Source organism: Larimichthys crocea, chromosome XIV (genome assembly GCF_000972845.2).
Source record: "Larimichthys crocea isolate SSNF chromosome XIV, L_crocea_2.0, whole genome shotgun sequence".
NCBI classification, from domain to species: domain Eukaryota; kingdom Metazoa; phylum Chordata; class Actinopteri; family Sciaenidae; genus Larimichthys; species Larimichthys crocea.
The window spans coordinates 9,878,235-9,904,244 of record NC_040024.1 but is presented as its reverse complement, the minus strand read 5'-3'; the positions used below and the strand labels follow the sequence as shown (position 1 = coordinate 9,904,244).

The 26,010-nt window shown below is 41.7% G+C and overlaps 1 protein-coding gene across 14 annotated transcripts in view; it reads right to left on the bottom strand.

Moving 5' to 3' along the window:
* Nucleotides 1-26,010, bottom strand: part of dysf (dysferlin, limb girdle muscular dystrophy 2B (autosomal recessive)) — a 77,302-nt gene that overhangs the window by 33,709 nt on the left and 17,583 nt on the right. For 2 of the 14 annotated variants that reach the window (XM_027287781.1, XM_027287783.1), the window contains exons 16-41: nucleotides 25,836-25,868; nucleotides 25,444-25,559; nucleotides 24,999-25,112; nucleotides 24,725-24,902; nucleotides 24,509-24,633; nucleotides 24,271-24,377; nucleotides 23,755-23,950; nucleotides 23,511-23,657; nucleotides 23,304-23,435; nucleotides 23,033-23,199; nucleotides 22,839-22,953; nucleotides 22,632-22,737; nucleotides 22,348-22,490; nucleotides 21,820-21,993; nucleotides 21,329-21,413; nucleotides 21,173-21,250; nucleotides 16,820-17,001; nucleotides 16,583-16,723; nucleotides 16,322-16,351; nucleotides 16,169-16,204; nucleotides 15,941-15,982; nucleotides 14,917-15,018; nucleotides 14,608-14,769; nucleotides 10,984-11,158; nucleotides 10,820-10,890; nucleotides 4,154-4,213 (exon numbers count right to left, since the gene is read on the bottom strand). In XM_027287781.1, coding sequence (XP_027143582.1) covers nucleotides 4,154-4,213; nucleotides 10,820-10,890; nucleotides 10,984-11,158; nucleotides 14,608-14,769; nucleotides 14,917-15,018; nucleotides 15,941-15,982; nucleotides 16,169-16,204; nucleotides 16,322-16,351; nucleotides 16,583-16,723; nucleotides 16,820-17,001; nucleotides 21,173-21,250; nucleotides 21,329-21,413; nucleotides 21,820-21,993; nucleotides 22,348-22,490; nucleotides 22,632-22,737; nucleotides 22,839-22,953; nucleotides 23,033-23,199; nucleotides 23,304-23,435; nucleotides 23,511-23,657; nucleotides 23,755-23,950; nucleotides 24,271-24,377; nucleotides 24,509-24,633; nucleotides 24,725-24,902; nucleotides 24,999-25,112; nucleotides 25,444-25,559; nucleotides 25,836-25,868 — 3,017 coding nt within the window. The remainder of the gene's footprint in view (nucleotides 1-4,153; nucleotides 4,214-10,819; nucleotides 10,891-10,983; nucleotides 11,159-14,607; nucleotides 14,770-14,916; nucleotides 15,019-15,940; nucleotides 15,983-16,168; nucleotides 16,205-16,321; nucleotides 16,352-16,582; nucleotides 16,724-16,819; nucleotides 17,002-21,172; nucleotides 21,251-21,328; nucleotides 21,414-21,819; nucleotides 21,994-22,347; nucleotides 22,491-22,631; nucleotides 22,738-22,838; nucleotides 22,954-23,032; nucleotides 23,200-23,303; nucleotides 23,436-23,510; nucleotides 23,658-23,754; nucleotides 23,951-24,270; nucleotides 24,378-24,508; nucleotides 24,634-24,724; nucleotides 24,903-24,998; nucleotides 25,113-25,443; nucleotides 25,560-25,835; nucleotides 25,869-26,010) is intronic. The other 12 variants (XM_027287789.1, XM_027287790.1, XM_027287791.1 and 9 more) reach the window with 9 other exon arrangements.

Below are 26,010 nucleotides of genomic sequence, written 5' to 3'. Positions count from 1 at the left end.
TGGTTTCAAGGCAGAGCACAAAACCTCAAGTAAAAATCTGTGGCATTTTCACATAAATAAATGTAGTCTTTGCTATCACTGATTGACACTGCACAGTAGTGACTCAATCTATATCCAGTTCCTGAAAGCTTTTCCAGTTGCTGTTCTGCACTCGCACTACCCGGCAGCTAATTTCTTTGAAAATTCTTCAAACGTGGTGGAAATGATGCATACTATATTTCTGGCTAGTTCGAAATAACCTCAAAAAGAACTGGGATGTAGCATTAGCAATGAGCCACCAGTGAATCATGGAAGGATTTCAATTTAAAGAGCCACTGAGCAGCAGTTTGACCACAGGAATATCCATCAGTGATGTTTCCTGAAGCTTTGACTGGAAGGTTTTTCTAACAGATATCTAAACATCTCAGGTTCAGGGTTTTTTTTACAGGTCAAGAGTAGATAAAGTCACTGTTCCAAAAGAATTAAGGTTATGATTCGAACTTCTTAGTTAAGAGCAAAATACAGTTTTAATGTTTTAAAATTCTGTTGAAATACTTCAGACCAAAATCCGACTTACTCCGACTTTGTCATCTTTTTGGCCACCTTCCATCATCAATCGATCTATAATTGCTTATCCTTTGGAGGGGGGCTGGAGCCCATCCAAGTTGTCATTGCAACCTGGTCATTAGGTCATCAAAGGGCTGAGACATTGAGACAAACAACCATTTGTAATTTTGGAAGTCACCAATAACCCTGCATGTCTTTGGAACTTGGAGCACCTGGAGAGAACATGCAAACTCCCTAAAAACCGCCATAAAAACCCAAAACCTTCTTGTCCTGGAGATGATACCACTTTGACTCTTTAGCTGCTAAATGCTTCACCATGTTCAACTTTGTCCACCTGCTGTTTTGCATTGGGCAGGTATAGCTGATCATGGTTTCAGTGGATCTTTAAAGTGAAAACAACACTGATGACAGCAATGAAGGTAAAGACAAAACAGTCAAATCACAATTTCTTGGTGGGTTTATCACTATGAGGGATATCATTCAGAGTTAGTCTAAAGATATTAGCAGATTTAAAACTATACAAATCTTTTAACCTGCAATTCATCAAACGATTACAAAGACTGACATAACAAATACCCAACCAGAGACGTCTTGTCTCGTTTTTGCGTGACATTTAGGGATTGTTAACTCTGCAGTATCTGCTATGCTAAAGTCTGGCTCCCGAGTGTATCGATGGACTTATAAAAGCAATACACCCATGCCATCCAGAAGTGCACGGACACATCTGAATGACATTCTGGGCAGCAAATATGTGCAGCATTCACATGCTGGAGGTGAACAGCAGCTTACATCAGTCTGCAGCTGAAATTAGCAGAACAAGAAAAACAATAATGATTTAGTAAGCTATTTTGACATCTTGTTTCTGGTCACAGTGTCATTATAAGGCCATAAATGTGTGTTTCATAAAGCCCCCCCTCCAAGAAATGCCACAAGGACAGCTGGCATGAGGCCATTTCAGTTAGTTTCTCTGTTTCTAAAGCAGCCAGGAAGGATTTATGGAACAAGAGGCAAACTACAACATTTTCAGAGCGGGATTACATCCAAACTCGACTGTTTTTTGGCATCAAACTTGAATAGTTTTGATGAGAATTAATGCTAGAGTTGAACACTCACACTTTTCGACGGGGCACAAATTCGCATGAAACACGTCACCAACGGAAAACACGGACACAAAAACTACATTATGTGGAAGTGACAGCTTTTTCAAACGCAACTATCTTACGGAAGGATTCGAAAAAACAACAAAAGAGAGAGAGAGGGGGCTGATCCATCACAAATACCATCATCAAGCCTGGATGCTGCGCATGAAACGCGACACACAATGTTCATTTTCCATCTGAGCGACGTTTGATCTCAAACATCTCGAAGGGGGGTCGGTGCCTCCGAGGTTTTGAGGAGCCATGACGCTACTGACAGCCGATCTTCTTAAACTTTTCCAACTCTGAAACTAAATCTGACTGATCCGCCTTGGAAGCCGCTCCGCTGAGCGCACCGCTCCGCTGCAGTAATCTGGTAATCATCAAACATACATATACGCCCATGACCCGTTTTTTTTGGTCGAGACCCAGAGATTAAGAAGGCAGGATTTACAGCACATGAGAGAGAGAGCTTTTTCTTTTTCTGGTGCCATGAGATATTAGTCCTCTCTCTTTTTCCTCATTTCAGTCAAACTCTGATTCTTTTCCTTCCCCCTGCGTCTCTTTAAGTCACTTTCTCCCTCCTTAACCCCTCTCTCTCATTTATCCATCCCTCCCTCAGCCTTTAGTAACTGTCTGCTTACAGAGAGTTGTGGTATAGAGGATCTATAGCAGCTCTGTTGACTTTGGCCCCGGCCAGACAGAAAGCCGAGCCTTTAATTTGACTGGTTTCAATATCTGACCCTTAATAAAACAAATATCTTTGTTTGGAGAGAAAGAAATCACCCTCAATTACTGTCTGAGCGAGGAGGTTGAGAGCACTACTGGATGTCTGTATTTGTGTGCGCAGCCTGCTCCGGGTCAGGCTAAGTCTTCAAATTGACCTGGCTTAGATAAATAAAATGGAAGAATGTAACAAGGAGCGTGGTCTCCCCGTTCAAATCTGGGATCCAGTTTCTTCTGTAACCGCACGGCTCGGCGTGTGTCACTCTGTAAAAAAAAAAAGTAGAAAGTATTTTCCTGAGCCTCGACCAAAAAAGCAAAAAATGTAAAAAAGGAAAAAAAAAAGGTTTCTTGTTTCATCCCAGAGAGAAAGAAAAGCATCATTTTCTGTCTTCTTTATCGCATTTCTTCCAGGTCAACCCTCATCTGTCTGCAGCCAGAGTTATCCATCAGTGTCTTACTGAAAATAAACTTCATCAATAAAAAGAGTTTCGCTCTAAAATTAGATCTCTGCTACTGTCTGCTGCCTCGTGAGTGAAGCACAGTGTGGGTTACTGTCAACACGAGGAATTCATTTGGAGAATCGTTTGTTTTTTTCATGATAGATCACGATTTTTGCATGCATTTATACTGCAGTCATTAGTTTCTATTAATTTCTGTATGTATGAGGCTCAGTTAACGTGTTTTCATTACGACACACCTCAAGTCTGAATGATTTTTTTTTTTTAATTTGAGCTCATGAACTGTCTTTAAAACATAGACTGTATCAATGGACGTAATATCTGTGAAGGCTCTGGCGTTTGCATTTAGGCATTTATCCAAAGGTAGATTGGTAGTTATCATGTCCAGTTGTTGGTAGTGTTGGAGAGGAGGTCCTCTCTGAAGAGCTGGAGGTCTTCAGGAGTTTTTTAAAGGTTGAGAGGATCTGGTAGGAACTGGTATGACGTTCCACCAACGAGGAACAACAGACGAGAAAAGTTTGGATCGCCCTGAGCGTACGGGTGGCAGAGCCAGGCGTCGTCCATTGGAAGAACACAACAGTCAAGGAGGTGCAGAACCACAGACTGCTTTGTAGTCAGCATTAGCGATTTGAATTTCATGTGGGCTGCTACAGGGAGCCAGTGGAGCTTGATAAGCAGCGGGGTAACATGTGACGTTTTGGGTTGATTGAAGACCAGGCACGCCGCCACGTACGGGATTATCTGAAAGGGTTTCACTGTGCAGGCTGGGAGGCCCGTCAGTAGGGTGTTACAGTAATCGAGTCGTGAGATGACCACAGCCTGTATCAGGAGTTTGGTAGCATGTTGAGTCAGGTACGGACTGATCTTTCTGATGTTGTAAAGTGTGAAGCGACACGACGGGGCAACCGAAGCAACAGCACGATGATTGATCAACTCAAAAATGACAAAATCGAAATACATTTTAGTACTGCCTATGATAATTCTTCTTCTTAAAAAGAGTCTACATAGTGCTTTTAAATTATGAAGGATTATAGACAGTGTTTTTAATAAAGCAGCAGATTTCTTGAATGTATTGAATATAAGGGAAGTGAAGAGATATCCAGAGGTGTGTTTGTGTTTGCAAACATTACTTGTTGCCAATGTGAACAGACCTACAAGCGTCAACTTTAATCTCAAGAAGTTAAAACAAGGTTATCGAACATGAAATGGGAGACAGGAAGTATCAATAGACAGATCAATGGGAAGTTTGAATATGGATGAAATGGGTTAAAATATGATGTTACCTACATGGAGGCTGGTACTAGAGGTGGAAAGGTTAATGATAGCTGAACTGGCTCCATCTGCAAGCTGTGAGACACACACACACACACACATATAAGCACAAACAAACACACACACAGAAACACATAAAAAACACACTTTCAGGTTAGCGGGTTAGGGTTAGCCACAGATATTAGCATCAAATTCAATAAAGAGACAAATAATTTGAATTATTTCATATAATCTGTCCAAAACATCAGATATAAACACACTGTAATCACGACATACTAACATATACAGACATATCGATGACTGAATCACACAGAAACAACGTCATTGTCATGTTTACTATAAATACTCACCTTAATATCAGCTGATCAACCCTTTCATACAGCACAGTTACATAGACATGGCAGTTTCTTGCTCTTTCAGGTAGTTTTATTGTCTTCATGTAGCTTAAAAATCTCAGTAATTAATTGGTAGCCATTGACAAGTAACTTACTGTAAGAAGAAATCACAGTAATTGACTGGCGCCCATTGACAAGTAACTTACTGTACAACAAAGGCTTAGTAATTAACTGGTAGCCATTGACAAGTAACTTTCTGTACAAAAAGGCTTAGTAATTAATTGGTAGCCATTGATAGTATCGTACACTAAGAAGAAATTACAGTAATTGACTGGCAGACATTGACAAGTAACTTACTGTACAAAAAAGTCTCAGTAATTAACTGGTAGCCATTGACAAGTAACTTACTGTAACAAGAAATCACAGTAATTGACCTGTAGACATTAACAAGTAACTTACTGTACAAAAAAAAATCAAAGTAATGAACTGGTTGCCATTGACAAGTAACTTACTGTATAAAAAAGTCTTAGTAATTAACTGGTAGCCATTTATAGAAACTTACACTAAGAAGAAATCACAGTAATTGACTGGCAGACATTGACAAGTAACTTACTGTACAAAAAAGCCTTAGTAATTAACTGGCAGCCATTGACAAGTAACTTACTGTACAAAAAAGGCTTAGTAATTAATTGGTAGCCATTGATAGTAACGTACACTAAGAAGAAATCACAGTAATTGACTGGCAGACATTGACAAGTAACTTACTGTACACAGTCAACAGCAAAGGATTTGCAGTCAAAGCACTTAAAGGACCAGTGAGTACGATTTACAGTGAAGTTGCACGGACTCCGTGGAGAGTACATACTTGTCAACACCAACAGCTCTTGAATAAATCGCTTCACGCCTGCATAGCCAGTTAATAAGTTTGTAAAATAAATCTACAATGTTCTTTAATTGAATTTCTCATTTCTACACCAAGAAACCGACTGAACGCTTGTTGACCAAACGTTGCACTCCGCCACATAAATTTCACTCACATATCGAAATGATTGATCGTCGAATCGTTGAGCGTGCGAAAACTTTTGACCGCCACCGCAAATTGTTCCCGTCGCTTGCGTCACAGTCATTGTACCCACACAGAACTGTTTTGATGAGAGAGCACTTTAATTGGACGGGGGCGTTAATGTCAGGGTGTGCACACACTAATTTCAACACACACACACAAACTAACGAACATTAGCTTAGCTCATACTGCACATTTCTGGACCTCCCATGTCACATAACATTTACCACCACCCCCCACAAACACAACTAGACAATTCAGTTTTGGCATCAGTGCAAGAGAACGGAAAGTCCCGTGATGTCTTCTCATGTTAAATAGTCTGTACATGTATGTGTGTATCCTCATGTGTGTGTGTGCGAGCGTGACAAAACAGTGTTTGACCTCATCGATATAAATTTTTGGTTCAAAACGCTGTAATAAGACGTGTGTGTGAAGCTGTTGTGGCGCCTGTGGGTTAAGCGATGGCAACGAGGGACACACAAAGAAATGAAAAGAGCAGAGAGGATTTGAAGATGATGGAGGGATCACAGAGGGGATGAGTGGTTGATGAACCACAACAGTGAAGACAGAGAAGAAAGAGGAGGGTAACATGTCCTTTAACGAGGTACCACATAAAAACGACTGTCAGCTTGATAGATAGAGAAGAAAAGAAGGAATGAGAAAACGAACTGAAGAGAATAAAAGAGTGGGAGGAAGAGAGAGAGAGGGAAAAGTATGTGGGACAAAAAATGGAGAGGTGAAAACAGAATGATGGAGGTAAAGAAAGACAGAGGCGAGGGATGCAAGAGGAAACAAAGGAGAGATGGAAGGATGCATTAAATGAAAGAGAGGGAGGGAAAGAGGGAGACGAGACATGAAGAAAAAGAAGAGCAGGAGATAAGGGAGGAAGAGTCTGAGAAGAGAGGGGAAAAGGGTGGTGGATGGAGAGATGGAGGAGGTGAGGTTGCAAGAAAGTAAAAGGAGAGAAACTAATAGGAAGAAAGAGTGAAGAGGGAGTACTAAAAAATAAACAAGGGGACAAGAAAGAGAAAGAAGGAGGTGGAGAAGGAGAGAAAAAGGAAAAGAAACAAGAGGACAGGAAGAAAGAAAGACGACGTTGCAAGAAATGAAGAGGAGAAGGAGTGGAGGCAAGGACAGGGGAGAAGGAGGAGAAGACATGAGAGGGAAAAGGAAACAAGGAGATGAGGGGAAGATAGAGAAAAGGAAGACAAAGAAGAGAAGAGGCAACGATGGAGGGGTAGGAATGAAGGCAAAGAACAAGGAGAGGAGACAAGGAGATGGGAAATCAAGGAAGTAGGGGAGAGAAGAGAGAGGACGACTTTTTGACAGACGACAGCTGAGAGGAAAAAGTGAGGAGAAGAAAAGACGAAGTGAAGGACGTCAAAGAGAGGAGCTGCAGGCCTCCAGAACAGAAGTCTTGAATCACGACAGGAATCACGAGTTTGGAATTCTTTCCCGAAAAATCAGAGCTTATCCGCAGATTTGCTGTCTTCGAATGTTACTTCAATATCTTAAAAAGGGCCAATCTGGTGGTTTTCCATGTTGTAGCTCATTAACTTCAAATCCCGTTCACTTAAACATTACTGCAGAACATTTTCCAACATCTACCATACTGTCTTTACTGATTTCTTAAAGGGCGGCCATTTGTTTTACATCAGCTCAGACTAAATATCAACTAGCAGAGGGAAGTAGCAGTTCGCCTGGCACTGTCTAGAAGGAACAAAATCAACCAGATATCACTGACTTACACGTTAGCTCTCATTTGTTTGATCCGCACAAGAACAAAATGTGTAATAACAACAACAATTTGTGGTATTATGGGGAGTTACACTTTGTTCCTTGGCTAACTATTGATCATTGATTGCAAAGCAGATGCAAGCAGGGACTGTGCATCATTGGCATTAACTGCTAAACAGTAAGCCACTTTCAAATCTTACATTTTAAAGCAACATTATGTACCGTACTATCCGGACTATAGAGCGCACCTGAATATAAGCCGCACCGGACTATAAGCCGGCGATATCCAGGTTGAGAAATTAGATATTTACCGGATACGCAGAAAGATTTTGTACCGTAAATGTTTCTTTATTATTGAACGAGTCTTCCTGCTGCCGTCTCCAACGTCTCACCATGGATTCATTAACGCCAACTTTACGTGCAGCAGCTCTATTTCCTTCCTGGATAGTCAGATCGACGGCCTTCAACTTAAAAGCTGCATCATTGCACTGACTTCCCCTGTTTGTCTCATTTTTGCACTTCCCGTTAGAGCACCCCCTGGCGGCTGAAGAAAAGCTGCATCTTTGTATAAGCCGCATGGTTCAAAGCGTGGGGAAAAAAGTAGCGGCTTATAGTCCGGAAAATACGGTAACTTTTCTACCATAAAATAACAGATTTTAAATCATTTGATGCTACATTTAAGGGTACACAAGACTAAGTGTAAAACACTTTACGGCACTAAGTCACACACCGCCATCTATTTCACTGATTTTGGTGAAACTGGATCATATTTTATTGGAGGAAATATTGTGCCAGAACAGGAGCTGGGAAAGTGGGCAACATAAGCGGGCTCAGCATCCGTTGTGGACATAATAATAGAGACAAAGAGGATGAAGAGGAAGCCATCAGACAAGAGTAAATCAGGGACTGACTTTAGTCGTCGTCTGAATGTTGATTTTGGGATCAGGAATCTTGGACGTGTCACTTCTTTTTCTGACGTTATGTCTCTTTTATCACCCTGTTCTCTTTAGTTGACTCAACTTTTTCCAGCAACATCATCGTCCCTGAACTCCTCGTGCTATTTTTAGTAAATGCAACAACAACATTATAAACACAATAATCAGTTGGATTTTTTTTAATGTCTTTTTTATGGACTCCAGGGACCACAGTTTGATGACGGTGCATTCCTAACCCCGTCCAACTCCCTTCAGTCCTTATTGGAACAAATGTGATTACACAAGTATAGCTGTGGTCTGTGTGTGTGTGTGTGTTTGTCTGCATTATTTATGTTTGCCCACTCAACAGAGTGTATGACAGCCTCATGCGGTCTGCCAAACCAATAAGACTAAATTATGTTGTCTCCTGATTCTATACAATCCTCTATTCAGTAATGTACACAAAGAAACCATTTAATAGACCACAGCAGTGTGTGTTAGGGGATAAGAGGTTGTTTCGTGTGTTTACAGACTTTGCATGTTCTCCATCGACAGTAATTGCCTTTATGCTATGTGCTTCTGTGGACGTCAAATACCCTCGGTTGACATATTTGCAAAACAGGTTTAATTATCAGGCCGTGGAGCAATTTTAAATGAAAGACATAAAATACAGTAAGAGTCCCTAAACTGCTTCCAACTGTAGCTGCTGTTAGTTAATGTGTCAGAACAGGAGCTGGGCAATGTAACCTAGCCTCTGTGGACATAATGGCAGAGAAGAAGAGACTGAAGAGGATGTTGATTGTGAAACTAGATCATATTTTATGGAAAAAATATTTTCTGGTTTTCAACTCTCTGTGATTTACAGAGTTTCCTGATGGACAGTGAAGTAAACTGCTGCCAACTGTAGCTGCTGTTAACTAGTTTGTTAGCCGGGCTGCCCTGACTGAGCTCAGAGCAGTCGGGGGAATGTTGATGTTTGTATCACAGGCGTTTTGGAGCCAGTGTCATGCCAGAACAGGAGCTGGGCAAGTTTGCAATGTAACCTGGCTTAGCAACCTCTATGAGCATAATGGCAGAGGAGAAAAGATTGAAGAGGACATTGATCATATTTTATGGAGAAGATGTTTTCCCCTATGAGTTGCGAGCATCTTAGACATGAAGATAAAAAAATATATATTCTTCATGATATCACATTACTCCAAAATGTACAACAAGCATCGAGTTTGTTGACTGTATTGGTTTTAGCACTCAAACACTACTGCACGTCTGTTTAGCTATGTGTGGTTATGTTTGTGGGTTTGACTGTGTGTGTGTGTGTGTGTGTGTGTGTGTGTGTGTGTGTGTGTGTGTGTGTTTTGTTTTTGTTGTGTGTGTGCTTTGCCATGATATAACTGTAAATTTTTTGAAACTAGAGAAATTTGAGCGACTGGAAAATAGTTTCCATACCGGCGTAAAGAAAGAAAGAAAGAAAGAAAGAAAGAAAGAAAGAAAGAAAGAACTAAATGTCTTAAACTTGGCGAGAGAACATTAATGATTGGTAACGAGTGCGGGTCTCGTGGTCGTCACGGTAACCACCGACCACAGAGACGGTTGCCATGTCATCTTGTCAGAACATGTTTATTTATGCTGCTGCTGGTACCACTGAACACACACACACACACAGAAACACACTGAGTCAAAGATACAGACACACACACATTTAGACTACCCTTTTAATCAAATGCCATACCACACACACACACACACACACACACACACACACACTCACACACACACAGATGTTCCCTGTGGAAATATGAGTGTTTCATACTTGCCCTTTACACGTATTGGTTATAACACCCCACACCCGAATAACAGCACACACATACGGAGATTCACACACACAGATAAACAAGCATCAACATAAATGCCATGACACACACACACACACACACACACACACACACTCCTCATATGTTCGTCTGGAAAATCACTGGATCATTGGGTATTAAACCACTTATAGTAGGTTCAGCTGTAATGAAGAGCAACTGGGGAACAAAAGTTCAGCTGCAGTTTTTCTTTGAACAAACAAATCAATTTTTCATGAATCCACTGGTTTGATCAATAAATGTGTCAGCGTGCATTGATTATTGATCGATATACCTTGGCTCAGTGGTCATTCAAAGTATCTACATTCAGTATTTATCTCTCTATACAGTAGGTTCAATCGTTGTTTCACTGTTGGATTGGACCACACGGGCCAGCCTTCGCTCCCCACATTCCTCAATTACCTTGTCACCGATTCACCTCTTTTCCTTCCTTTGACCACTTTTGATAGGTATTGACCACTGGAGACCAAGAACACCATGCAAGAGTTGTAGTTTTGGAGACAGCTGATTGGCATATAGACAGTATGGATGTCTTTTCAACATTGGAAAGGAAAAGAGAAAGTGGACCGAGGTTCTGACCAAGTCGCTGAGCAGCCAACGCCTAAGATACACATTGTGGTTCATTATGACTCAGTCCTTCATACACTGTCCTGAAAACTGAAAATAGCTCCCAACAAATGCTCTACTTACTTCTGTTTAAGAAGCTACATAAAAACCAAAAGGGCTTATTGCTCAGGTGTTGTTCATTGACAGGATGGTTTTACCTGGTCGGGCATCAGCGGCTCCTCGTCATCGATGTCAATGAAAACCTCCCCACCAAACTGTGGCGTCTCACCTACGCATCAAACAAACACAAGTAGAAAGACAGTCTCAACACTGATAATCAGACTTATTTTGCTCAACATCTTTAGATCCATCCACTTCTTACGTCTCCATTCTTCTCCCTCCTCTTCCTCCAACGCTCGCTCCTCCTCCGGGACGCACCGAAACTCCTCCAGTGACCGGATGGTGCACTGACCGACCACAGGCTTCCTCCCAAACTGACGGTTGTCGATGACTTTGATGACGATCGGCGGCATGTAGAGTTCCTCGCTGGGAAGTCTCTGTGGAGAGGAAAAGAAAGACACAAGGAAGGGAAAGAATGCGTAAAAGAAATGAGATGAGACGTATGAAAAGGCAACAAGATGATTAAAAAAAAAGGGCATCACATCCTCTGATCTACAGCTGCACTGGCCTCCTGAATGTCAGTGAATGTCACCTCAACGTTGACTGCCTGAGTGCAGATTTTTGTCCCTTATTAAGCAATAAACCTATACAATTTCACTTTATTGTTACAAAATAACTCCATACATCACAAATTTGGGGCGTAAATCAATGTTCAACTTTGGTAAACTTTATTTTTTAAACATACAAATTTGAGGCAAAGAAGGTCCAAAATAGAAGAAACTATTGGAACTTTTTTTATCTTGTATTGTGTTGTTGACAGTTTAAAGAATGGATATCATGTCCGTGATGTCAACCACATGTTTCTGAAGAGCAAATGTGAAGTTCAGAGTGTGGGGACTAAAAATGGCTAAAGACCAGGTTCATCAGTGAACCTGAGGCAGGTTGAATGACGCCTAGTTGCTCAAACAAGCTGCCTGTAATGGCACCCACCTGTCAATAGTAGTAGTGATTATAATGCTGGTGCTGCTATAAGGTTCTTGGTTCAAACCCCCAAACTGGCTGGTTACAAGTTAAGACTACAATTAGGAAACAACATGATTTTCTGACTTTGATTATTTTGATGACATATCAAAATATTGAGTGCAAAACCTTTTGAACCTGGGTTAAGGTCTGTCTGTGAGCTACACCAAGTATATTTAATTAATCTTAGAAAGTCACTAGTTGAAAAATCAGGCTTCTAATCTGTTGCTGTTGCTTATAATATAAGCATTAGCTAGATTAATCATGAAGCCGAATTTGCTGTTGCTAAACTCAGACAGACAACCAGCCTCGATATTCAACTTTTCAAGCCTTTACGGCAGCTCCGTTTAAAAGGCAATATCCCTATAATAGTCTCATTTAGCCAGGTCAGCTCAACGAAAGAAAAAAAAAATGTAACTGTAATCCATCTGACCTCTCTGGCTTTAAAAAAGGCTTAAGTGGGGCTGATGATGGTAAACTCACACAATAAACTGAGAGAGCTAACATTAGGTGGTTAGACTCTTCAAAGAGTTGTATTTAGGGAAACTATGCACATGACATTTTCTTGTGCCCCCGTGGCATACGAAAACACTTACGCAGTCAACTTAGGACCTTAATATTGTTAACATTAAATGCTTGGACTCGGTTCAGGATCTGAATTTAAGGGAAAAATATGTGCATGTTTCCACAATCCGGTTTAGGCTGTCACACTCTTGCGGTGGTCAACACAGGACCTTAATCTTGTTAACATTAAAACTGCCGGAGCCAAAGCTAGGATATGTATTTGAGGGAAAAATATGTGAATATTTCCAAACTCCAGTTAAAGCTGTCATAATAAAACACTGAGGTGATCAACTTCAGACCTTAATATTGTTAACATTAAACTCTCAGAGCTCGTTTTTTGGAGCCGCCGACAGGAAAAACATGCGTAATATTTCCATATTTCAGTTTAGGTTTTTATAAGAAAACACTTACGTGGAATGTAATGGCTCCGATGTAAACTCAGTGGAAATATATTCACAGAGGGCAGTTTTACATCGAAGCATAAATAATGACTGTTGAGGCTCCTTCTTGCTTTCAATACTGTGGTTTTTGTGTTGATTAAAATAAATGACTGACTTTCTACATTATAGAGACGAAAAGCTGCTTTAGGACCGCAGAAATCTGGAACAGGAGGCTTTTATTTTGAAAAAAATCAATAACAATCAGAATAAATGAAAAGAGCCAGGTAGATATTGTTCCCAAAAACACAGGTAGAAAATAACTAAGTATACTTACTGATACATTGTACAAATGTACAATTTTAAAGGTACTTTTCTTAAGTATTTTACATTTGATGCTACTTACTTCTACTCCACTACAATTCAGAGGGAAATATTGTAGTTTTACTGCACCAAATTTCTGTGACAATTATGGTACAAGTTACTAAATTGTAGTTGGTTGGAGCATGTAAACAAGAGTACATGATTTTCTGCTGACGTAGACCTGAGAATGACCATAAAATATGAGACTTGCTGATCAACACCAATGACTTATTGATTGCTTCACTAAGCGATGACTCCCAAAAGATTTGATTCCCACTGCAACAGTCCAATAAAGATTCTGGGATATGTTTCAGCATCAAAGACTTCTCCGACCACAACATAACTAACCACTTAAATGGAAAACCATGTCTTCGATTGTTTATTTACTTTAACAATAAACCAAATAAAGCATTTTTTTACTGCATGCGTAATCTAAAGCTGGCAGGCAGCTGTTCTTGCATAACAGTCATATTTCTTAATTTGCAGCGTCAGCTTTGAGACGTTCCTTCCTCCTCGACATATTTACCACAGATTGAGACTTTCGGGTGCCACATGGACTGCCATCTTAATAATAATTTCCTGTGGTTTAATGTGTAGTAAAAGTAGAGACGCCAATTCTTGGGAGTCACATAAGAACAGTGAAAACAACATTGGATCATATCAGCTACCTGAACTTGAAATTTCGAGACTATTGAACACTTCTCTCGTGGTATCATAAGATGTGTTAGTGATGTGATGTTTTTCTGTCATTTGGGGGGAAAACTCAGCTTTCAACAAAAGCTTTTAACTGACACACGGTATTATCACCTCATAAAACTGATTGGGCAAACTTGTTCACAACATTTTCACCCATCTGAAGTTGTGTTTCTGTCAACCTAGGATATTTGGATTTGAAACCCATTTGAAGGTTTGATGAGATCATAACTGATTATTATAAATCAGATGTGCTGACATATATAAGTATGCAGTGAGACCTCAATGACGTGTTCTGGTGACAAAGAGTGGTTTACACTCTTTGTCACCATCTAATGGCCGTTTGTTTCAGTGTTTGAAGTGTTCAGCGCTTGTTTTCAGGTTCATGAGACATCAGATTCAAACTGATGACCTCATTCTGCAGTGACCTCCACTTTAAAAAACATCCAGTCAGCAGTCGTACCACAGTCACATCCATGATAAAAATCTCCACCCTGCATTTACCCAGCATTAGTAATGTATACACGGGTAACCATCGGGAAAGTCCCCCACCCCTCATCTCTACAAATCTGAACTTTAGAAAAGTTCCCTGTTTTTAAATAAAAACAGCACCGAGCTGAAAATATGTGACTCTATCTGCAACAGCAGCATCTGCAGACTGCCAGTGTCCACAATCAGAATCACTGCTTTTAAGCTCTTGTAAGAAGAGCAGGAGCAGTACAGTCAATTATTGTGGCTTTGCTGATGAAGATAAATGACCGGTGCGAACCACATCAGAGCAGAACTCTCATTACCAATGAAAGCAGTGCGCCTCTGCGCTGATTACATCTGCGTAATGTGTGTATATGTACAGTACAGTGTGTTCTCACCACATCAAGGATGAGCTTATTGATGTCGAAGTTGGGCTTCTTCTTCATGTTGCGGATGACGCAGGTCTGTATCAAGGTGCCACCGCACTCCACCTGCAGGCTCGGGGAGGTAACGCTGGCCAGCTGGAAACTTTTGAGGTTACGAACGCCCCACGCTAAGATCTTACAGAAGGGACAGGAAGAGAAGTTAGTATACTTATTGTTGATTAGTCATTCCAGAGCCACCATAAAAGCTTACAGCAGGTAAAAACATGAAATTGAGAAGCCTCCTACTTGGAAGAAGTCTGTCCGTGAAGATTTTACCCATACCTCGATTGCGGTTCTTTGCAGAACAGGTTTGATTCCCTGAGGAACCACGAAGACGTTGACCTCTCTCTGAGGGGGCGGGTGTGGAAGGTCTGACTCCTCCGGCTGCCAATAGGAATGCAGTGAAAGTTGTAAGTTATCAACAAAGAGACAAAAGAAAACACTTTAAGCAAGTTGTGCCTAGATGGTAAGTTTAGATTTTTCGAAACTCTCATGAGATTTGTACCTGTTGTTTCTGAAGTTTGCTTTTCCCAGAATGCTGTTTGTTCGTGTACCATTTAACTCAAACCATGATCTTTTCCTGAAGTATTTTTGAACCTAAACCTAATCAAACTGCTGCAAATCTAGTGATACCGTACCGTAAAGGCGATCACCTTTCGTGATACTGAAAGCCAACTTTTGGTATCATGCAGGATTGCTTCCCTCCATTTATAAAACCTTGGCTCAAGCATATTGTCACTCTTTAAAACAACAAGTTTACTCTTGGATTTCTTATCATATGACTGATTCAGAAGCAGAAATAACACATACAAATCTCACGAGAGTTTCTTTAAATGTAGGGTTACCATCGAGACATTACCATGTTTCAAAGAAACCAGTAACTTGCATGCAAATAGCATAACTTGCAAGACTTAATGGTTAGTATTAACATGTCAGATGAGTTTTCGTGACCGTTGCAGGCTCTTGACAAAACAAGTCTGTTACTGGAAACAGTAATAGGGTGGAAAGGACATGTTTGACAATGACAAAAACTGCATTTATGACAAACAAAGTTTGTTAAGTCAGAATCATAAACTTCTTTTTTCTTGTGTGTAAAGGATGTAAATATTATCTTTACAAATGTCCTGTCAGGCCTTCCACACAAAATCAACAAAATATAAATAAGAAAAAACAAAATGGAAATGGAAAACAAAGGGAAAAGGTGAGTCGACATGCCTGAAAAGATTAAGTTATCTGTGGGCATGGTACATTAAATGAACATGACACATGAACATAGACACATTTTGTTGTTTGTGCACACTTGTACCCATTGCTGCAGGTTTTCAGGGAGGAATCCTGGAAACATCAGCTGAGAAAGCGACATTGAAGAAGAAGAAGAGATAAAAAGCAGTAAAGAGCAGCAAAAGGTAAATCATTGGGAGCGATATTAAGGACTTCACATTCCATGTTATCACCACAAAAGTGTTGCAATATAAAATGAAATCAAATATCAGATTAATATGTGTGTAGCTGGTGTGGTCAGTGTGGTTTTTACCTCGTCTAGAACGTGGGTGGTGGTCATGATGTCTCCCTAAAGGTAAGACAAGAACAGATAGGTTTGATTTTAAAGGCTGAAAATGTATGAAAGTGATGTAAGAGTGATGTATAAGAGAAAAAGACACACAGAAAGAGCTGAAAAGGAACTGACCTCTTGACCTGGAATATGGTGAATTGCTGGCTGCAGACAGAAAATGGAGAGATGATTTTATTGTTAAATGAGGATGAATAAATGAGTTATTGAATTAAGATCAGGATCGGAGTCCATAATCATGTTAGCAGGGCTGCCCAGATTGTGAGCTCAGGCTCATGGACATGAAAGGCTGAAAGACAGATGCCGATGTTGGAGGAAGAAAAGCAGAAGATTACGAAAGTGGTGATGATGTTAAAGGTTGGATGTTTGACCTCTGACCTTTTCTCTGCGTATGAGCTCGAAGGCGGCCAGAAGCTCGCCTGCATTCTTGTCCCCTCGCCGAATCGGGAACCAGGCCAGACGGGGTGAGGAAGTCAGGGAGGGCTGGCACATACAGCGGCCCATGAACTCATCAGCGCCCTGGATGTTAAAAAACACACATTTGTACAGAGTTAGAAGCTTCAGTTCGGCTTCAACTGGGGCAAAATGTAATATATGTTGATCAGCAACACTCACATATGTATCCGAATCGTAAAGCTCCACCAAGACGTTAGGCGGAGTAGTCATCGTGACCTCGGGGTCGCCGAAAATCTCCACCTCATAGAAGATGAGCGTCTGGTCCCAGGTGGGATTGAGAGTGTTACGCACCGTCACTGTTTTCTGGGACTGATGGAGGAACGACACAATGGCGTAGGGATCTGGAGACAAAACATAATAATTGAAGAAATTGTAAAGTCTTTCTGGTTTCTTTTACACAATCAGCCTGAAATGTTACTAAAACTATCCAGGTGGATTCATGGACTAAACTATGATACTTTACCTGTTGTGTTCTGGCTTTGTTTATTTCATGTACCTAACTTCTACATCTGTGCCTGACTCAAAGTCTTTGCTACTACGCCGTTTCCTTTACAAGAGAGCAAGCAGTGGTTGAGCAACATAGACAGTGAATGAGAGTGAGGGAGCGCTGGTATAGAGAAAGCTGATGAATAAGTGAAATATAAAAGTTGTTTTCCGTTTTTTATAGCAGTTACGTTCAGCACAAATAAACACCAACCCTGTGACCAATCTCCGCAACGACTGATTTGGCTTGAATATGGCCTAAAACATACAGTTGTTTATAGAGTCCTGCTGAACTTGAATGTTTGATTTGTTAATTTAGAATTTATTCCTGATACATATATTATTATATTTAATTTAAAAGCTAAAATCCTATCAAATTGATCCGCTAAACACAAACTGTTACTGCTATTTTTGACGTCACGGGGACTACGTCCATGGTATGTTCAGTCTATGGTTTTCCTGACCACGCACCTCAGGGTTCTTTACATTAAGAGAAATCAGCTGTACTGAACTTAAAGGATAAATAAACCATAGGTCAGATATTATAACAGGCGCCTTTGAGCCTCAGTTGAAGTCGCTGTCTTCAAAGGCAGAGTAAAGGATGAGGTTATAGTTGGAGCTAGGGAATGCATTCTTTAAACGGGTCCTCATAAGCATAGCAACACAAACTCATGTATGTGTGTGTCCGAACTATCCCGGCGTCCCACACGGTGACATCAGCAGCTCGGGAATGCCGAGCTCGAGACGGAGGGCTGGGAACACCGCTTGGAGAAGTTTGTTATTCCAGGTCACAACCACTCGCCTCCATGTTAGTGCACATACACACAACGTACAATGTGGACACATGCATAAAAACACACATATATGTACAGTTACACACACACACACACACACACAGTGAGTAGTTTGTTATTTCAAGCCGAGTAAAGAGTCTCTGTGGAGCCGTTAGCATTAGAGTAAACAGAAGCTAAGTTGCATTTTCCCACCAGCCCTCAATTAACCCTGAACACACACACACACACACACACACACACTGTACAGACACACCACCCATGGTGACCCATTCAATTACCGTCCGCTCCCAACAGCCCATTAGCTCATATAAACAGCAATACAAACAGCCCAGGGGGGTTATGTAAGTTTGTGTCCATGTGGAGGGGAAGCAGCAATAGTGGGGACCCCGGTGGGAGCCACAGGGCTACATAAACACAGTAAAGAGAGGGAAGAGAGAAACGAATATATGGAGAGAAAAAGAAGGGATGGTCGAGGCAGGAATGAAGAGATAATGGGAGGAAAACATGTCTCGATAATTGTGGGAACTTGAGATCATCGCCCAAAATAAATTCTAAAAGAAAGACAAACAGAAAGATTGAAGTAAATAAATATGGAGAGACAGAAATAAAACATATTTACAAACAAATAAGAAAGAAAGGATGGCAGCTATCATACCAGATAAAAATCCCAGAGTTTTTTGGAGGGGAAAAAATTGCTAATGTAACGTTGCATTGCATAACGTAACGCAACACAACGCAACGTAACGCAATGCAACGTAACGCAATGCAACGCTACGTAACGCAACGTAATGTAACGTAACATAACGTAACGTAACGTAACACAACGTAACGTAACATAGCGTAACGCAACGTTGCGTAGCGTATTTAATGCCTGGACGAACCAGGATTTAAAATGGCAAAAATTTCTCCTCCGTGAACTTACAGCAAAAGAAAGGAGACGGCAGAGCACCATCGACCCTGTTTGCAGGGGATGAAAATTGTTAACGTAACGTTAGCGCGCTTATCATCCCAGAAAGCTCCATATTCTCTCTTCAACATATTTTTATCAAACAAAAACTGTGTAACAAGGTGAACAAAATGCCAGAGGGGAAGTTAACAGAACAGTGGGGTGAAAAAAACAGAGTTGTTATGACCGACTAGTGCTAGCCCTTCTTGTAGGACTAAAGTCCCTACGTCACCGAGCTTCCAGCTCCACACAAAGATGGAAGAAAGAAACTAAGATAGACACAAAGGAAGAAAGACAGGTTGAGAGAAAGAATAAAAGAAAGTGAGGATATAAACAGATTTACAAAGAAAGAAAAGTAATGTTAGCTCGCTAACTAGCCACTGTTTTCATCAGCTAGTCGCTGTTGTGACTTTTTGGTGGTGGGCAGGTGGCATACAGTGTGTTTCAGCAGAGCTATGCCACTAAAAACAGATTGATGAGAACAAGAAAGAAAGAAATACACAGAAGTAAAGGATAAAAGACAAATAAATAATGAGACAGAAGAAAAAAGAAAGACAAAGAAAGGCCTCAGCTGGCTCATTCTTTAATCATAGCTGCCCAGATGCTATTTAACACCAGATTTACACACAACTGAAGCCCATCCATCAACTCTACTCATCCATTACACTCTTTGTGTGCCTGTTTCTCTCTAACCCTCTATAACCAACCTCCCTCCATCATCTATCATTTCTCACTTCCTCCGTCTATTCATCCGTCTGTTTTTCGAAGCTTCGTCTCTGTTTTTACATCTGAGTCTGCGGTGGGTTTCTGATTAACGCACACACAGTAGCCGGAGTTTCCATGACCTTCTTCAAATAAAAGAAAAACATTGTCTCTTCTTTTTTTTTTGTCACTATTTCTTTTTATAACCTCACTCTCCACCCTGTCTCTCCCGGCCTCTATTTTTCAGTCCATTAACACCAAACTACACAAATAATCTTTTTAAAAATGAAATATCTCAAACGGTGAGTATTAAAGCAACATTGTGCAACTTTTTCTACCATAAAATAACAGATTTGAAATCACTTTGATGCTACATCAGCACATAATCAGATGAATGGTGTCTTCATCATCCGTACGCCTGTATCTGCTCTATGTAACTTTGTGCTCTGTGCACCCCTGTAGCTGCTGTTAGCTAATGTTAGCTCATTTTGTTAGCCAGGCTGCCTGGGACTGTGAGCTCAGAGCAGCAGAAGGAGGTTTTCAGGCAGGGAATGGAGCTGGTGTCATGCCAGAACCGAAGCTCGGAAATCCATTGTAGGGATTTAATCCATTGGACGTTGATGGAGGAAGATAAGAGAAAGTGGAAGAGTAAGAGGCAGAAGGACGACGGATGTTTAGCAGAGCTGTGTCACTAAAAACCGACACTGACGACAGCAGTGAACCAAAACAATGAACTGAAAGATGGTAAAACACAGAGCATTGCTGAGGAACTGACGACTCAAAAAATAATTGATTGTGGGTTTGTCTTGACTGACCTCTTTCACATTATATAAAAATATTGAGAGTAGCGGTCTGAAGATCCTTTGTCATGCAAAATCTGGAGCAACTGGACGTGGTTGTAGATCTGTGAAGACATTTCACCTCTCATCCAAGACGCTTCATCAGTTCTGACTGACTAGTGGGAAGATCCAGGTATTTAGCCTAGACGGGAAACCTCTTGGATGGGGATGAAATGTGGATCTACAACCAAGTCCAGTTGCCCCAGATTTGACCCTTCTTGAAGAAAAGTCCTTTGAGTCCTCAAACAGTTTCCAGTATACTATGCTTCTTTTCCACCAATGTAGCTGCATTTATGTCTGTACACTTTACACTTGAACACAAACATAGTGAAGTTTAAAAAGGAGCTGCCGTAAACTGAGAAGAAAATCTGCCTTTCTGGGGCACTATTGTGAGCTAAATGAAAGTCTAAAAGAATCAACCAAATAAAATAAACCAAATAAACCACCCAAATAAATTTTTGTCTAATTTTCTTCCTCATAAAGAAACTCCACCAACCGAGAAATCCACATCGACTCCCAGACAGTGCTGTTTATCAGAAAATCAAACAACAAATAAACACTGACACATATGGACATAATGTGAATTTGGTAACCAAACAATGTTTCTGCGGTTTCCTCCCTTCTGTGTGTTTCACATTTGTGAAAAATTTAGGTCAATTTTCACAAATTAAACCACCAGATGGCGCTAGCTGAACAGATGCATGATGAGAAACATATCAAATATTTTCATTGATTCACTGAACAATACCTGAGAAGCTGTCTTTGTCCATGGCCAGCAGGTCTCTGGCTTGGTACAGGTAGCAGCGCAGGTGATAACGAGTGCCACCTACAAACACACAGAATTTTATTGATAAAAAAGTGAAGAAGACGGAAGAGTAAAAGAATGTGTCGTGTGCTGTCTTACGGTCAAAGAAACAGGAAATGGTCGGCCTGTTGACTCCGAAGGTGGTTGTGACGGACTTGTCGTCGTTCTTGTCCTCGATGCTGCTCTGTGGGAGCCAAGAGGCCAAGAAGAAGAAAGATGAAGATCATTAGATTCAGAAAGAAAAGATCGTGCTACTCTGCAGGGCCTTCAAAATAGGTGACTTCTGAACTGAAGGTTATGAAAAGTCGTGACTTTGTGGTAACAGTTTGGAAGAACTTGAACTTTCGGGACACTCTAGAAAGAAGACTAATCACCCAACATCATTGTTGGACCTCACTAATGCTCTAGTGTCTCAATGGGAGCAAATCTGTGCATCCAGGTTCCAAGACTTCCCAGAAGACTCAAAGCCAAGTAGCACATGGGTTTGAAATGGGATGTTCAACACAGGTGTCCACATACTTTTGGCCACGTAGTTGCATCTTAAATGACATTATTAGATATTTTAGTGTCAGACTCAGTGTTTCTCTCACCAGAGAACACTCCAGGGCAAAGATGGCTGCCGGTCCCGTCTTCTCCAACGGCTCCATGCGGTACCTCCACCTGCGCCTCCTGAAGCTGTCCGTCTTCCTCGGCTTCAGGTGGAACTTCCAGCCGAACAGCGAGGCGTACTCCCAGCCTTCCCTCTCCGTTTCATCCGGACGCTGCTGTGAACACACAAGCACAAACCACTCTGAATCTGAATCTCATCCACTTTATTCCTCATTTGTGCAACTATGCCGCCATCTACTGGCTTATAGAAGAAACTTGCAAATCATGAAAGATCATTGATACAGATTGAAGGCTGTGTGCTGGGTTCAATGAAGCTTTAGAGGCAAAATGTTGTAGTATAGATGTAGTGGAAGAAGTACTCAGATCTTTAACTAAAGAAAAGTAGTAATACCACAGTGTTCAAGCTCAAGTATTAACATCAAAATACAGTATACCATGGGATCTCATCATGCCGCTCTCTCTGCTCAACCATTTATAGTATGTAACCCTAAAAATGTGTCTCTCTCTACCTTCCTAAGAGCGTCCATCTTCTGCTGGTCTCGTCGTCTCATTCGTATCCATCGTCTCCTTCGGTTGGTGTGGTACATCTTCTCTGCCGGCACCCACGACTTGGGTCGACGGTCTGGAGGAATGGTGATGCCGTACTCCCAGCCTGGACCCACAGAATGAGACGTATTAAAACAATATCCCACGAGAGAGAGAGAGTGCTGTTGTACTGAACAGTGATACATATAGTTAAAAGTCTCAGTGCTGACTCTTGTCCAATCAAATTACTTGGTCAGAACTGACCAACCTTGATCATCCACAGCCCTGTTGAGATCTTCACTCCACTCCACCTCCTCCCACACCCAACCTGGAGGACACTCCACCTCGTCCTTTGGCACCGCCTTCTCCCCGTTCTGACACACACATTTTTAAAAAATTTTTAGATTTAGAGAAATGAGTGAAGCCGTGAACACAGAAACAAACACACAGGTGTAGAGTATTTACAGTCATGTACCACATCAGTGTATCCCTCCGGCATGCCGATCCACTGTCCGCCTGGTAACCTCATCTGGTTTTCAAACACTTCCTCTGTGAAGGTCATGTGACCGGCGTCCGCGTCAATCAGCAGTCTGAGGGTTTAAAATTAAAAATGATTATTGTCCCCTCTGGCCTTCTGTAGTAGCATGTTCATGTCTTCCAAACACTTACGTCTTCTCCGGACTGATGTACCAGTCTCCGGCCCAGGTCCAGCCAGGCGAGGGTTTGAAGCTCTCTTTGGGTAGTTTAATTCTTCCTGTGACGTCACTGAACTTAGGGTAAGTTAAACCTGTAGTTCCCCAGCTGCCCACCAGGGCGAGCCGGGTCTGGTTCTCATACTGCAGAATGAGACAGAGGAGATGAGGTTTAGATCATCGCATGAGACATGTGTCCCCATGGAGCTTCTGCTAAACGAGGAGTTAGGGTCTCAGCAGCATCTTACCGTCTCAGCAAAGACTGACAGTTTTCCTTCAGCGTACTGGTTGAAGTGTTTGACGTCAGCTGTCAATCCAAACCAGACTTTGACCCTCAGCTGACCGGGAAGTTTGGCTTCTGTGCCACTGCCCTGTGGGTACTGTACAAACACAGTCAGTCGGTCAGTAAAACTTTATTTCAAAAAGACAGAGTGTGTGTTTGTATGTGTATTTACCTTGAGGAAGACAGTCTGCAGCTGTCCGCAGTGTTTCCCGCAGTGCTGCTGGGAGAAGATCACAGTGTGTGCTGGGATGCGGTGGTATGCTACCCTGCGGTCACCCTGCAGCATCCATATGATAATGTCTGGAAGACTGTTCTGAGGCTGGGTGAGAGACACAGAGGACACATAAATACCACTGCTTCTCTCAAATACAATACTTTAAATAAATAATAATAATTATTATTATTGTAGTCCTCACCTCCTCCGCCATGGTCCTCAGCCTGCTGGCCCAGTCCTCCGCCTGCTCCAGCACTGTGGAGAGCTCGGTGGCTGGTCCGTGCTTCAGAGCGAGCGCCGCTGCGACAATCTGCTGCAGGTGGAGGACACGAATGTGCCTCAGTGAGCGATCCAAAGGAGTTGCACACTGCCATTGGTCGATAGAAGGCAGCTCTTCACTGGAAAAAGAGAGATTTTAAATCATGTTGATGCTACACTGACTTGTAATCAGGTGAATGCTGTCTCTCGTAACTTTGGGCTCCGGGTACGATCACCCGAAAGAAGCACCACCAACTATTTCACTGATTTTGGTGAAACTGGATCATATTTTATGAAGAAAAAGTATGAAGGCTTTCGGTCCTTAATTGGACTAATGCTAACTTGAAGCAGAGCTGGTGTCGTGCCAGAACCGGAGCTAGGCAAGCAGGCAAAGTAACCAGGCTCAGCAGCTTCTATGGACAAAATGACAGTGGCGCAAGGCATTACACAAGGCATTTACCTGCAGTCTGTGATGACCTGATCCAACAGCTCAACCACTCGGAGCTCCAGTTCGTCCAGATCACCGCCTGCCTTCACTTCCAGCTGCACCCGCTGCAGGTTTGCCTCCTGAACACACACAAGTTCAGACAGTAAATGCTCTACATTAAATTTAAAAGAGCAGCCAGAATGTTCCTACTTTTAAGGTCCGAAACAAAGATAGATGTACATGAGCACACACACACAGAAACAACACTCACCAGTCTTTCGATGATGGCCAGCAGCATGTTGAGAGCCTCGATTCTCGGTTTGATATCTTCCCACTCTGAAGACAGAACTACCACTGGCTTAACATTTCCCCAAGGGAGGTAATAGTAGTGGCAACCTGGAGCACCAACAACACAGACAAGAAAAAGCATTTTTGTAAACATGTACACCAGTTTATTTCCATGACTGACTTGAGACCTTTCACCTACCGTCAAACACAGCCCTGCTGAACTGGGTGGTGGAGGCCAGAGGGAGGCAGGTGTAGTCGAACTTGTTGCCGTAGTTACCGATGCTGACCTCGAACTGGATGGCGTCATCGACGTCCTGGAGGAGCGTGGCCGAGTAAAACGCTACAAAGAGGGAGAACTTCCTCTTCCTGAGAAACTTCTGTTAGACGGAGGGAAAAGATTGAGGCCGGATGGAAGGATGGATGAAACCTTTCTTTGAGTTGTTCAAGCATTTATAATCTTCCCTCCCTCTCACCTCCACCACCAGCAGGTCATCTGATGGTATGTCTTCAGTCCTCTGCTCAGGCTTGTCCACCAGTTTTGTAGTAACCTCTAGTAAAACTCGTCCTCGGTACGCCACCCCCTCCCACTGATAGACAGAAAGATATCTTGAAAATATTCAATGAAATGTAGTTAAATTACCAAAAAAAACATATAACACAATTAGTGAGAAGCCTGTAATAGCCTCTACTCCTCTGCAAGGTCAAATCTGGAAGGGAGTCTGTACTTCTTTACAGCACAAAACATCAAAAGGGAGCGGTTATTTAAGCTAAAATAAGGTAAATCAGCTGTGACAGCTTCGGGTAGATACTATTTGAAGATCGTGAAAGGCAACCAGATGACCTTCCTGTTAGTTTCTACCTTCAATATGAGGTGATGACTGATTGTATCGAAGTAAAAAAAAACAAATGTAATGTTACTTTTCCGAGGTTTAACGCCTCATGTGGATCGTTGAAGGCGGTGAACTCTCTGGGGCTGCCGTACAGGTTGACAAAACATGGGCCGAACGTTGGCAGGAAACCCAGACTGTCATCAACTGCAATGACACAAGAGATTTAATTAGAAACATAGCAGAATGCAAAACAATGACTATGAAGAAAAGATTGATTGATTTATTGATTGATTGATTGATGAAATGATGGAAATTTATGTGCACTTTGGCAAAACTGATTCCGTTTCATCAGAATTAAGGTCAAGGTGGAAGCAGTTGAAAAGGAAAGAACGAAATATTCATCACACAAATGTCGTGAAACAGTTGGATTGACTGAAGCCGAACTGTTTCACGCAAAATAAGAGAGGATGATGGACGTACTGCTAGAATGGACGGTCCGTGGAGTCAAGTCATCTGAATGCGTAGAGAGGAAGGATGGTTCAGAGTCAGACAGAAAGGAAACAGAAGTCTTTGAACGCCACTCAAACCCAAAGCAGATGCACCGCACCACAAACTGCACAAAGCCCTGAATACGTAAAGATCATTGGCTTGTCTC